The sequence below is a fragment of the Marmota marmota genome, unplaced genomic scaffold (assembly GCF_001458135.2).
Source record: "Marmota marmota marmota unplaced genomic scaffold, marMar, whole genome shotgun sequence".
Classification (NCBI taxonomy): domain Eukaryota; kingdom Metazoa; phylum Chordata; class Mammalia; order Rodentia; family Sciuridae; genus Marmota; species Marmota marmota.
Window position 1 is genome coordinate 36,031,741 of NW_026000057.1, and position 13,992 is coordinate 36,045,732.

At 31.6% G+C, this 13,992-nt stretch overlaps 1 protein-coding gene across 7 annotated transcripts in view; it reads right to left on the reverse strand.

Moving 5' to 3' along the window:
• The window catches only part of Tbck (TBC1 domain containing kinase), a 242,881-nt gene that overhangs the window by 108,548 nt on the left and 120,341 nt on the right, over positions 1-13,992 (reverse strand). For 6 of the 7 annotated variants that reach the window (XM_048813691.1, XM_015484618.2, XM_048813689.1 and 3 more), the window contains 2 exons: positions 13,257-13,293; positions 12,123-12,284 (listed from right to left, as the gene is read on the reverse strand). The exons of the other annotated variant lie outside the window; for it this stretch is intronic. In XM_048813691.1, coding sequence (XP_048669648.1) covers positions 12,123-12,284; positions 13,257-13,293 — 199 coding nt within the window. The remainder of the gene's footprint in view (positions 1-12,122; positions 12,285-13,256; positions 13,294-13,992) is intronic. 7 annotated transcript variants of the gene reach the window in all.

Here is a 13,992-nt window from a genome sequence, read left to right on the forward strand (position 1 = left end):
AAAATCATTCTTTATGCATTGCTACTATCAAAAGTAAAAATTCAATCAACCCTGCCAGTGGAAAGACTGATTACTATTTTCTCTATAAGAACTAATGGACATTATTGTCACATTGCAAGGTAAGTATGAAGCCAAAACATTAAGAAAAATATCTTGAGAGATGTGTTAGATTTTAATTAACAAAGTTATGGTATTTCTCCATTTTGTAATTTGTTGTGATCTCTTTGTTCATTCTAAATGATCTTCCTTTTTAAAACATATTTATTCTGGGCTGGGGATGTGGCTCAAGTGTTAGCGCGCTTGCCTGGCATGCGTGCGGCCCGGTTCGATCCTCAGCACCACATACAAACAAAGATGTTGTGTCCGCTGAAAACTAAAAAATAAATATTAAAAAATTCTCTCTCTCTTAAAAAAATTTATTCTTTATTTGTAGTTGGGCACAATACCTTTATTTTATTTATTTTTATGTAGTGCTGAGGATGGAATCCAGAGCCTCGCATATGCTAGGTGAGCGCTCTACCGCTGAGCCACAACCCCAGCTCCTCTAAACAGTCTTTAATAGCTCAATTCAGTACTATAATTAATATCCTCTTTTGAAAAAAGGGCGGCCTCCCCACATTGTATAAGCTTCAGGCCAAAAATATGGCTTCTTCTGAGATGGCAAAGGAGCAGACCCTTGCCTGGCAGGGGCAACAAAAATCTGTGTGGGTGAAGAAATGAACCCTTCCTTATGCCTATATTCAAATGAATATTCTCTGGTTTCTTGCCTTTGAGAAATCCACGCTTAAGGATTGTTCATAAGTAGTATCATTTGCAGCCTAAAAAACTAAGTAAGGATAAAATGTTACTAGAAAGAGAGAATGTGTGAAATCCATCTAAAACATTACAAATCTCTCAGGATTTTTTTTTTTTTTCCATGGAATTTATTTTGATCCAGAGTTAAATTCAACAGAAACTGTTTTACCATATTCTTGAACTTATCCACGTGCAGCTCTTTTTCCGTTGCTTGGAACACAGCATTTTAGAGGTGTCCAAATCATCTTCCTTACTACTGTCAGAATCATTTTTCTAAAATAGTCTACTTTTTTTTTTTTTTTGCTTAAAGCATTTCAATTGCAGAGAGAATAAAGCCCAAATTCTTCCACATGTCATGCAATGTTCCCTGTAAACAGTACTCCATATATTCTCACCAGTTTTTATCACCATCACTATCTCTCAGTCCTGATATCCTTCCCTTGCATCCTACTCTTTAGTCATTTTACCAGCATCCTACTTACATTAAGATGGCCAGGAAGTTTCATACCTCTGTGTCATCTTTATGTCATTTTCTAAGCTTCCAGTGTTTTCTTCCCATCTTATTCAGGAATATAATATCTTTTTTATTTTTATGGTCCCACTGCAATAGTACTTTCCTGACATATAATAAAGTTTGTTAAAAATGTATGGAATGAATAAAGTTACTGACCTAATGTCTCACAGAAAGTGAATGAAATTTTCTGACACACAGTTCATTCACTTTAGATATATTTTTTTTTCTACAGCACAAAACACTAAAGCAAAGGTGGTTAGTTTTCTCGTTGCTAAACATTATTGAATAAGACTAATTATACACATATATACAGATACTCTTTAACACATATATGCATATACACACTCATTATAGAAAGTCACTAAATATTTGTTTGAATGAAAGAAAGAATGAATATTTAAACACAATTTTGGCAATATCTAGGGGGAAATGATGGTACAGTGTGCTACTGGGCTCCTGATTTAATTCACCCAGCCTTCCAAATCTGGTACAAGCTCATGCAATTACTGCAGCATTTTGCTATGAATTTATCATACCTGCTGCTTAATGCCTACAATGCAATGAGCATAAATAGAAAATTCAATCAACACTACTGATATGTGTATACTTAAATTGTTTACAGTTTTTTAAGATAATTGTTTTTAAAAGTTAGCAGTGGGGTGTACTATACTATAGTGCAAAGCAGCTGATGTTGAAACAGAGTACACCTCAGGAAAAAGAATAATGCAGAAGCTTGGAATATTTAGCACCAGATCAGCTGCACTCATCATTTTCTCTTTCTTTTACACTTAGTGGTAATCACAAACAAAACGGGAGTCTTGATATCTGTGGCAACTACAGCCTTGTGTTCAAGTTCAATAAGCAGTTTTTCTATTACTTATAATTTGTACAGAATAATTGAAATGGTTTTAATTTTTCAAAGGAAATGCAGCAGCTTTTAATAAAAATAAGAAAATTCTAGACATTTCCTCTATGCTACATAATTTTGAAAATATAGCCTAATAACAGCGGTATATTCTTCTTCTTTACAATCTGGTCTGTTCATTTGTTCTATTTTATTTTATTTAAATTGACTTGACACTGCACTCATAGAAGGGACATGTAATTCAGAAGTTATTTTCTATTCTGTTAAAGATCAGAATAGAAAAAAACAGGCCACATATCAAATTACTTTCATTTTTGTGCTAAATGTAAAGAAATAGAGGACTAGATAGGAGAGAAAGATAAAAGGGGACCCACAAGTATTATCACCTTATTAAAATACAAATCACATATTGAACAATACATGATAAATGCCACTTTTAAACACATTTTGGTTCTTAAATTCTCACTGGCAACAACATCAGTGTGTGTGAGAAATTTTTAAAGATAGTTTCTAATCTTTAAATGTTTCTGTGGTTACTCAATATACTTTAAAAGTAAACAGTATTCTGTTTAAGCAATTTGAAAACTCAAAGCCCATATAAACTGTCAATAGTAAAACAAACAAATTCCATCATTGATATCTTGTGACAGATATGCTGAATCACTAATGATATAAACTATAAGATAATTTTTGGATTGGTCACAAAAATTAAGAGTAGAAACTCCCTTTCAATCATAAAATAAATAGACCGTAGTGACAAGCTTCCTTATTAGATTTTTTAAAACTTGGGATGTGATCTAAAATGTAGCAGTACTCTAATGAACTCTTAATTTTCAAGGTAAGTGGAAAATTCATATCAACCCTGACTTTGTTTTTCATTATAGTTCCCAACATCTAAGAAACATCGTGACTTTGTAAGCTGTTTACGTGTTGCAAAATTAGTTCTGTTTTAAGAGCACCTCCTAGATCAGTGTTAAGAGAATTTTTCCAGCTTTCCAGAATCATGTCACAATATGAGAGACTTCACCAGTCATGCCATTGACTTTGTGTTTTCCATAATCATTTATTTCCACTTAGAAGTCATGTATTGTAACATCTGTTTTCAAATTTCTCCCTTTTTACAGAAATAATGCAGTTGTGGCTCCCCAAGAAGATTGATATAACCTGAGATTTTGAAAATAACTTTTTCATGGAGTTTTATTTTAGTGACTATACAACCTTGCAATCCATGTAAATAAAACCAAACCAACTACTTTCTCATTTATCTTTAGCCACCTTTCAATTCAAGAGAATTTAATATATTGTCTAAATAATATATCATCTAATGTTAATATCCAGCTTTTACAGGTGGATGGGGAGAGGGCCATAGATAAAATCTCCACATTTAATTTCTGTTATGACTGTGCTTTTGCAAATCCAAGATGTACATCCATGGACATCACATACTTACAAGCATTAAGTGTGAATAATTAATGTACTCTCAGCTTAAGGTAAAATGGCATCATTCTTATAGACTTTACAATTTGAAACTTCCACTAAACAACTGTGTGCTGCAAGGGTAACTTTCACCAGAACAATTCTTTACACTACAGCAGGCTATGAGCCAGGAAAAAAATATGGATTACTACTAGTATCACTTATGTTAAAAAATGCTTTGTTTAACCCAAGATGGAGCTCCTTTAAAGGATTGTACACAAGAATGCTCCACAAATATCAATATAGCCATTCATTCCTATTTTGGTAAGTGATGCTATTTTCAACAATACATTTCATTATTTCAGGGACATTGAATTGAAACCAAATATCTATATCTATATATTTAAATATCTTGAGCAGGATGCTGTATGCTCCTTTTTTGTCTGTACTCTCCATCCTCTTTTCTAGTCACCTTCTTAAAAGGACTTCCATCAGTTTGTTGTTTGGGGCTTTTCAGTGCTTTCTTCCCTCTGTCTAGTAAAGTCTGCCAGTCATTTCTCTTTTCAAACAAAGAAGTCACAAATCAGTAGCCCACTGGCTATAGTCAGTTATATTTGACTCAAGTTTATAGATTTAAAAAAAATTGAGCCACTGTTTACAATTGGGAGATTATACACAAATAGTATTGTAATCCTATTTCATTTATATTTATCCCTAAATGAACAAATAGTTCTCAATTTTACAGTTAAAAATCTTTTTAAATACTTTTGAAACTTGGGAAATAAATAATATACATTCACTTGGCCAAGGCTCTGGTGCAAGAACATTTACTTGAAAGCTTTTTTGCTTTATTAAGGTAAATACTGAATAGTGGAAAATTATAACAGTCAATTGTGCATTCAACTGATGATTGTAACAAGCCATTTTAGCACTGATATTATGCCTTCTTACGACATTAAACAAGTCATGAATATATTTCTGCTGCTTTAGATGAATATATGAATTTTTTTTAACTAAAACTTCACAATTATATTATGCCTTTGCCCAAATAAAATGCTTTACCTCAAATAATAGTAATATATTATATTACTTATATATTTTTAAATATTTTGTTTTAGTTGTAGTTGGACATAATATCTTTATTTTATTTTTATGTGGTGCTAGGATCGAACCCAGAACCCGAAATGTACTAGGCAAGTGCTCTACCACTGAGCCACAAACCTTATATTTTCAGAGCAAAAATATATTCTCTGGGGCTGAGGTTGTTCAATTCTCAGCACCACATATAAGTAAATAAAATAAGATCCATTGACAAGTAAAAAAAATAATTTAAAAATCTACATATGTATATATATTCTCTCAACCTCTGTGTTACATAAGAGATAAAGCAGAAAATAATTTAGAAGCCACTAGATTCTTGTCTTATGTATCAATATATATACAGAGGAAAAAAATCAGTATAAATATAAAACTTTTACACATGATTTTTTTATTATCTACTATATTTCTTGATATAAAGTGAGAATACTTAACAATTAAAAAGTTAATCATTTAAAACCCTTAAATTTGTATAAACTTTGAAATTTGAGCTTATTCATTTGAGGTTTAACCATTAATATTTAGTTCAGGAATGGATGGCAAATACTAAGAGAGAGGAATAGAAAACAGATAAGCCAGGAAACTTTAAAAATATGTGGAAAATATGGTTTCTGTTCACTTATTTAAGTGTTTTAATAGTACCTACCATTAATGAGATGCTAAGGGCAGGAATGTTTATGCTGTACTTAAGACTCAGAAGATGAAATTACTTGATACTTGTATGGAGTATCTATACCTATTTATAAATACTTACTTATAAACATAAAAAATTAACTATTTACTAGAAAATAAACTTTTAGTAAGAGAAATTTAGTAGAGAAACCAGCTTGAATAGCTGAAACTACAACTAAATTTATTTTATTTCTACTGAATAGAGTATGCTGAAAAAAATGGGTGCTTAATCAGATTCGATCAATGTAATGACAAAGTGTAACAGAAAGAATAAAATTAACAGCACCTCATTTTTTAAAGTCTAAAACAAGCATAATAACATCTCCTGAGTGCTTGTTATTCATAATGTTGTATAAGTCCTTTCAGTCTTGAATTGATAAGCTTCATTCTATTATTGTACCATTTATAAGTAAATTCAAAGGAGGGTCTTTTAATATTATACTACATAATGTTGAAATTTTTCCCTATGGAATTTATTCCTCTCATAGAGGAAGACAGAACCAACAAGGTTTATTTCACTGGGTTCCACAGCTTATGAAATTATACGAAGCCTTCTTAACGGAGGAGAGCAAATGGATATGCTGCCAGACTCTGGAAAATGTAGGAAAGAGGGTTTCTTCGTTGCATGGAGGTGGGAGAACTCCCATCGGTCCCTTCCATGTTTTCTTAGAACTCAACCCCTGGGAAGAGAGGGTCTTAAGACTGGTCCTTGAGTGGGCTGGGGTTGTGGCTCAGTGGTAGAATGCTCACCTAGCATGTGTGAGGCCCTGGGTTTGATCCTTATATTTTATCACATATAAATGAATAAAATAAATGTATTGTGTCAAACTACAACTAAAAAATAAATGGGGAAAAATAAAAAGACTGGTCCTTGGGAAGTTGGGGAGGTCTCCATGTTTCATGTTGTAACTGTCGGCTCCAGGTCTCTGCTCTTACTAAGAGCTCAACTTCTTGGGATTGCAATGGACTTCTTTCTACAAAAGAACAAATCTATGTAACCAGCAATGGGGGGACAGCTCCGTATGGCTCTGTCCTTATGACTCAAGGAGCTTGTCATGCATATTAGGGTGAATAAAGTTATATGTGTGTATACTCATGTAAGTATACATGTGGGGGATATATCACCTCTATAGATAGGAAGTAAGCCAGACAAACTTAAAAAAAAAATGCCATTCACTGTAAAATCAGAGGGTTGTCATTGTTTAATGTTAATGTTTTTTGATAGTTATTGTAAATAAACACTGCATTTTGAAATTTATTCCCACAGGCAGTAACAATGAAAGAACAGCAATTAATGAATAATAAAGAGAACTTAGTGAATAAATAAATACCTACTGTATCTATGTTCTCCTCCTCCTTTTTATGTTGCTAAGTCCTGAACTAAATATTTCTTATGGTGTGTGTGTGTGTGTGTGTGTGTGTGTGTGTGTGTGTAATATATATAATATATATATTTTTGATTACTGAAAGGATATTTCATATCTAACATATGACATCTATCCATTATCCTGCATAATATATTTAAGAAAAATCCAGTGTTGGTATGTATGTCTTTGAATTAGTTTATAGTTCTTGCCAATCATGCATTCCCATTCTGAAAGTTACAGATGCCATCAACCATTTGCATGTACTCAGAATATCTCACAAAACATTAAAGTATCAAATGTTTACAATCTGATAAATTAGGAAACTAAATACTTAAGTTGTGGTGTTTAGGATCTCATTACATTCATGTGGATAAAGGAAAATATACTACCAATTTTTATGTCAATATGGAAAAGTTAAAAAGTGTTTTAATACTAACTGAGCATTATTTGCCATTTTCAAGCTAAATTTCCACCCCACCCCCAACATATGCTATGCCTGAATTCCACTGTATTTTTTTTAATCTTTTCTTTCTTAGAAGTTGTTTTTTAATACTTACCTAATTAGGGTTGTCCAATGTAGCAAATATAAATGTAGGAGATGGAATAAAATTGAGTCTCAAATAAACAATGTTCATTTGGGATATATTTATTTTAGTAGTATTATCTGAAATTCATATTTAATGAGGCATACTGATTTTGTCTGATGTGAGGAAGCTAGGTAACTCCTTAATATTGCTATCTGGTTAAATACAAGGAAGGAAAATAGATTAAGTCTTGATTTCACCAATCACCTGCTAGAGGTCCATGAGAACTTATAACCAAGAATAGGTATCATCCTTCTCCCCTTCCCTAGCACAAGAATCACCAGAACTGCCTTAAAATCAATGGGATTTTGAGTAAGACTAGATTATACAATTGACTTTAATCAATATAAACACCTTTACCTATCCACCTATAATTCCACAACACATATACTACTTTCTGAACTAGTGAAAATAGTGAGATGGTACTAATATTTTTCATGTTTTTGTTGAAAATTAAATCATATTACAAAGTATGTAGGTGATACTAAAATGCTTAAATTTCATTCAAAACTTTTCTATTAAATTAAGCTTCTCTAATTGAAAAATCACTACACAACTGAGATTTTTCAGTCAAATGCCAATTTCTTCCTATAAAAAAGGATTTGAAACTTTTCATATGCTGAAATCTCCTTCAGTATACTATTACCTTCTAAACAGTTTATATATGCATATTTCTCCCAATGTTAAAGCCATTATTTTAATCTCAGAATAAGTTAGAGGTTTCTTCCGTACAGATTTACCATTATTTTTTCTACAGAGTTCTCTAAGAAAAATATTCCTGCCTCTAAATATTTCTGTCTTTGAAAATAATCAGTTTTTTTTGTATAACCTCTGGGGATTAGCAAGGATGGTGGAATGTGATGGTCATCATATACAAAATACATGTATGAAGATTTGAATTTGTTGTCAACATACCTTACATACAAACAGAGTTATGAAAAATTGTGGAATATATGTGTATTAAGAATTGTAATGCAAAAAAAGGAGTACACGTATAATGGCATAATTTGGTGTGAACATACTTTATATACAGAGTTATGAAAAATTGTGCTGTATATGAGTAATAATGAGTGTAATGCATTCCACTATTGTCATGTATTTTAAAAAAGGAAAATAATCAGGGATGCATCGTTATTGATATGTTCAATTGATACACAACTGTACAAAGGAATATAAAACAAAACAATAAAACAAAAAGCATTTAAACATCTCAGTTGTCAGAAATCCACTCAAATTATTATCCTTTTGGTTTTACTTAGATATTATTCTCATTTTCCAAACTGCATGGATATATCTCCAAAGAAAAATTTAAAAGCCAAAGGGGGTACTATAGCAGAATATCAGAGAGAGAGAACAAAGACTGGGAAACCCCATATTGTAACTGAGTTTAAAAAGTGGTAACCTTGGAAACTACTCTCTTAAAAGCAGCAGCCAAAATCCATTATTAGATGGTGGTATGAAAAGCCAAGTATTTCTCCCAAAATATCCTGCCATAGCTGAGCATGGTGGCACATGCCTGTAATCCCAGCAGCTCAGTAAGATGAGGCATGAGGATCACAAATTTGAGGCCAGCCTCAACAAATTAGTGATGCCCTAAGCAATCAAAACCCTGTCTTAAATAAAACAATTAAAAGGGCTAAGGATACAGTTCAGTGGTAAAGCACCCCTGTTCAAGCAATGTTAAATGTACCAATCTCAAAGTAATCTGTTCTAGTACAAGCATGGCACACATACCAATACATGTCAAGAGCATTCAGGAAAAATTTCTAGCATTGTTTGTACTTTCTTGGAATGTAAAATCACAATATATCACCTTCTACAACGCAACAATTTTTGTTCAAAAGAACTGTGATTTTCTGCTGAGTTTCCCCTACAAAAATTAAAGAGGTAGTATTCAATGAAGAAAAGGAGGACGAATGGACATGGAACTTAAGTATAATTTTATGTTATATATTCCTAACAAATTTAAAATGTTAAATGCTACATATACTTAAAAATACTTGTGTATATGCCTATCAGGTTTTTTTGCCAGTTGCATTATATATATTATCTTTGGTTCTCACAAAAACTCTAAAGTAGATATTATCGTCTAACATTTACAGAAAATTTTGCAACGTACAGGACTTTTGTTTCCAATGAGAATCAATAACATTTTAGAGTTTCCCTGGCTAATATGTGTCATATCTGGGATATGAATTCATATCTATCTCACCCTATAGACCATATTCTCTCAGCAGCAGTACCCCACTCAGTTTCCCAATTTACACAGGTAGTGAATGGTGGAATCAATACTCAAACCCATGTCAGTCTAGACTCCCAAGCCTGGGTTCTCTATTGACTATACTGTGCTGTCTATAAGCAAGGAAAAGAGATAGTCTTCTTACTAATAATGTGTACTTAACATTAAAAGCTTATTTGATTTTTCAGGTAATTCTTCATTAGATTTTGCTAACAAATCTGTGTGATCATTAATTTATACAAAAGACAATTGGGGAAATTGCTTCATTTATACTACCAATAGGAAAGTATGTTATTTAGAACGAAAAAAGTGAGGAAAATTATAACAACAGTGACTTAATGATAATAGTCACTTATACAGTTTTTTAGATATACTGACTTAATACAACAATCTATGCATAGAATACTTATTATTATCATTCTCATATAATCAAAGATGAAAGGATTAAGTCATTTCTCTAAGGTTGCACTGGTGAAAGTAGTAGAGGCAGGATCTGAGCCTAGGTGATATCACTGCATATTTCATGCTCTTAACAACTAGACTATTAAGAACTAAAAAAGATGACTATCATGTTCACAAGGTTCCCAACTGGATGGTGTTTTTTGTTTTTTGTTATATTAGTGTCAATACACATTTTGTACAGTGGATTGTCAATCTCCTTTAGTAAAGAACAGAGTTAAATTTGTTCTGTTTACTGATTATTTAAACTCAGATAAGTAGGAGTTCAGTAAAGCATAACATATTTACTGAGTTCAAATTAATGCTTAATCTTAGCCTTACTTTATCTAAAAAGTCTGTCTCAATAATTGGAAGTGAAATATACAGTTAGCCTATTGGTCCTTTCTTGGTAGACTAGAAAAACAGCGTATCTGTTTCACATATGTTCTACATTTACATCATCTAAAACTTTGAGATGTTAGTGTGCAAAAGGTTACTCCAGATTCAGTTTTTTAGATTTCCCCTGGTCACTTCCAAATTCCTTCAAGAATTGTTGAGGGTAGGAAAAAAAAATGACAACTTTTAAAACCTACCTGAGAATGCTATCTCAAATAAATGCACTGTGATTAAAACAAAACACAGATATACTTAAAGACCAAGTTTGCAATGAAAACCTTTATGCTTTTTGAAAGAGGTCATATTTTTTCTTAGAAGCCTCTCTCTCCCCTAACAGGAATCATATACAATGACCAGAATAATGGCATTGTGGACCAGGGTAATTCACATACAAAGAAGGTGTCCTATTTTCAAAGGTTAAGGAAGAGAGATACTTTCTCAATTATTCAGTTATAACAAATGTATATAGTTTTATTATTTCAGAAATAATATTTTTAGTGGGCAAGCAGGGTTACCACTAATTTGTCTATAAAAAATTAAAACAGATTTCTTCACTGGTGTTTAATGGAAATACTTATAAACGAAATAGGAAAGGTATTAAATTTGCTTTATTTCAAAATGCAAAATCAGCATTTTCAATATACATATTTTTATAACTGACCAGAAAAATTCTTTTAATCCTAATCAATCAACTTCTATTTACTTTGGCAAGTTGAGAATGACAAGAAAACATCTGTAGGGTACAGACAGTATTCTTAGGTTATGAAACTAGCTTCTCTGTTCCTGTTCAAAAGCAAAAATAAACAACACAATAACAAAAACTCGACAATTTTCATAAAAAATTTCCCAGAAAAAAATTAAAGAACTAAACTATTATTTGTTTACATATGAAATAACACACTTTAATTAAAATTTGATAAATTAGCTGATGGTGATATTTTTAGTTTTGGGGGCAGGAGAAAGGCAAAGTTTTAAATTACCCCAAGGCATTTTGTTACTATTTTCCCCCCAAAAGATGAAGATTTTCAACAGACAGATAATACAGAATGAAACACAGATCATCCACTAAAAATAAAAAGCAGATAGGAAGCAGGTTTCTTATTCCTTTCGAGGCTTAATAGAGATAGCTTTAGAGTACCTTTCTCTATTTATTTGGTTTTCAGGCAAATTTATTTCTTATGTAATTTAAAGTGTGTTTATTATCAGTAGTAACTTGTGCTTGTCTGAAAATATGAAGGACAGCAAAGCAAAAAGCAGAAGGAATGGAGTCAAAGAAATACTGTGAAAAAAGTAGAATTTTTCTACCTAAAAATATTTCAATTTCTGCAAAAATAGCTTTTTTTACCCCACTTTCACAAATTTACTTACATCCTCAAAGCCAAGTTAGTTTTTTTTTCTTTTTCTTTTTTTAAACCACAGCATCAAATGTATAGTTGCTATCCATTTGTCTACATTTAAGCATTCAACCCCTAGATTTACAAACTCCTCACTTGGGAATACCCTATACAACTTAACTTACTATCTTGTATGATATGACAGAATTCCACTGAAGTTTGATTTGTACCCTGAAGGGCAAAGTTTCTTTCTCTCTCTCTCATAAATTTTTCCTCCTTAAAATTGTTATTGTCGGGTCTTTTGGTCACAGCTACAAAAATGCTAAATAAAACAATGGCTTAAAAATATCTCATTATTTTACAATTAAATTACATTTAGTTATTCCATTTATTTAGACCTCTACCTGGTAAATCAGAGAAGAGAAGAATGCATTCATTAAAACCATTAGCCAAAAGCCGGTCCCGCAGTTGCTGAAGAATTGCTACTCCAATACAGAATGGGAAAGAGGAATTTCCAAGTAGTAAAGTATCCCAGAGGTGGAAAATTTTGTGCAGTGGAAATACATCTGTAGAATGATTTTTAAAAATTAATTAAGTTAAAAATTAAAATAAACAACAATAATAACCTGCTTGACTAGATATATCAGTATTATTTTATGGTCCAAACTATTCTTTAGGAGCTAATATTACAAACTGTTTTTATAAAATGTTTATTTAGTTTTGTCACCTTATAGCTTCCTAAGGTCTCCTTAAATTAATTAATTATCATATCAGTCAAATAGATGACATTTTCTAACTTATCAATATTGGTATATATGTACAATTCATAACATTTCTCCCCAGAATTAGTTATATTATTTATACAAGTTTATTTATGTAGATAAACCTTAAAATTGTTTTATATACAGTAAGGTTACATCCCCATTATGCATTATAAACACCTGCTCTATTAAATATTCATCAAAAATATCCTTTTAACAGTCTTCTATTTTTATAACTCCTTTTTTCATTTAATAATATTGTGGATATCTTCCCAGGCCCATGCATACAGATCTATTCCAAATATTATTCCATTTATCACGTGTACCATATTTAAGTAAGGATGTTCACTGTATTAATATTTAAAAGTAAAGTACAACATTCACATAATCTGCTTAATTTCTAGGAGTCCTCCTAGTTTAGAAAATAAAACTGAGTTATTATAGAATCTCTAGAAATTAAGCCTAATTTGGTTGTAAAATATAGCCCTGATAACTTTAGATAAACCTCACAATTGATGTTAAATACTGTTTTCAAAGGGGGAAAAGCTTGAATGAATACCATGAAATATAAAATAAATTTTCAACCTATACAATTCTCATTTTAATGTTCAGGGGTCAGAACAATTGGAATTATTTTATACTCACCTTTATCATGCAAGAACCACATAGGGGATGCATATTAAATTTGCTTAATATTATTGCAAATATAAAATGTCAGGGAAGAATAAAACTGTATTTTTGCTAATACAATTCTAAAAGAGGAAAAATAATACTTACGAGTAAACATGGTGAGGAACCAAGGGATGGCATAGAGCTATGAGCAGGAGTACAGGGGATGGATAAAGAAGAAATGAAAGACAAAATTAGAATGATTGCCAATAAACTAAACTGAATGGTTAAAAAAATTCTGTTTTGGTCTATTCCATTGATTAAAATAAAAAAAGAATGCAGGTAACTATAATTATTGCCACAAATACTTTATTTTGTAATATCTGTCTATATTACAAATACAGATGACTTCTTCAGGAATCATTCACAGAATACCTTCATTTGATCAGAGGATACCCTCCAGATCATAGCTAACTCAAGTGCAATACTAGTATGTTATTTTTAAAGGTGCGCTTTTCAGTGACACAAAAATACCCCTGAGATTTTAAAGATTCTTGTAATAGTTAACTTATGTGGCAAAGTGATTAGATCAGACCACTCAGGTATATGATTAAATAATATTTTGGGGTGTGTCACTGATGGTGTTTCCAGATAAGGTAATCATTTGAATCAGTGCACCAAATAAAATATATCATCTTCCCAGTCTGAGTGGGCATCATCCAATCTATTTAGGGACTAAATAGAACAAAGGTAGAGGAAAAGTAAATTAACCCCTTCTTTTCTCCTGCACACATTTTATTGGAGCACTACAGTTGTATATAATGATGGGATTTGTTCTTACATAATCATACATGCATACAATATAACAATATAATTTGGCCAATATCAATCCCTCAACTTTCCT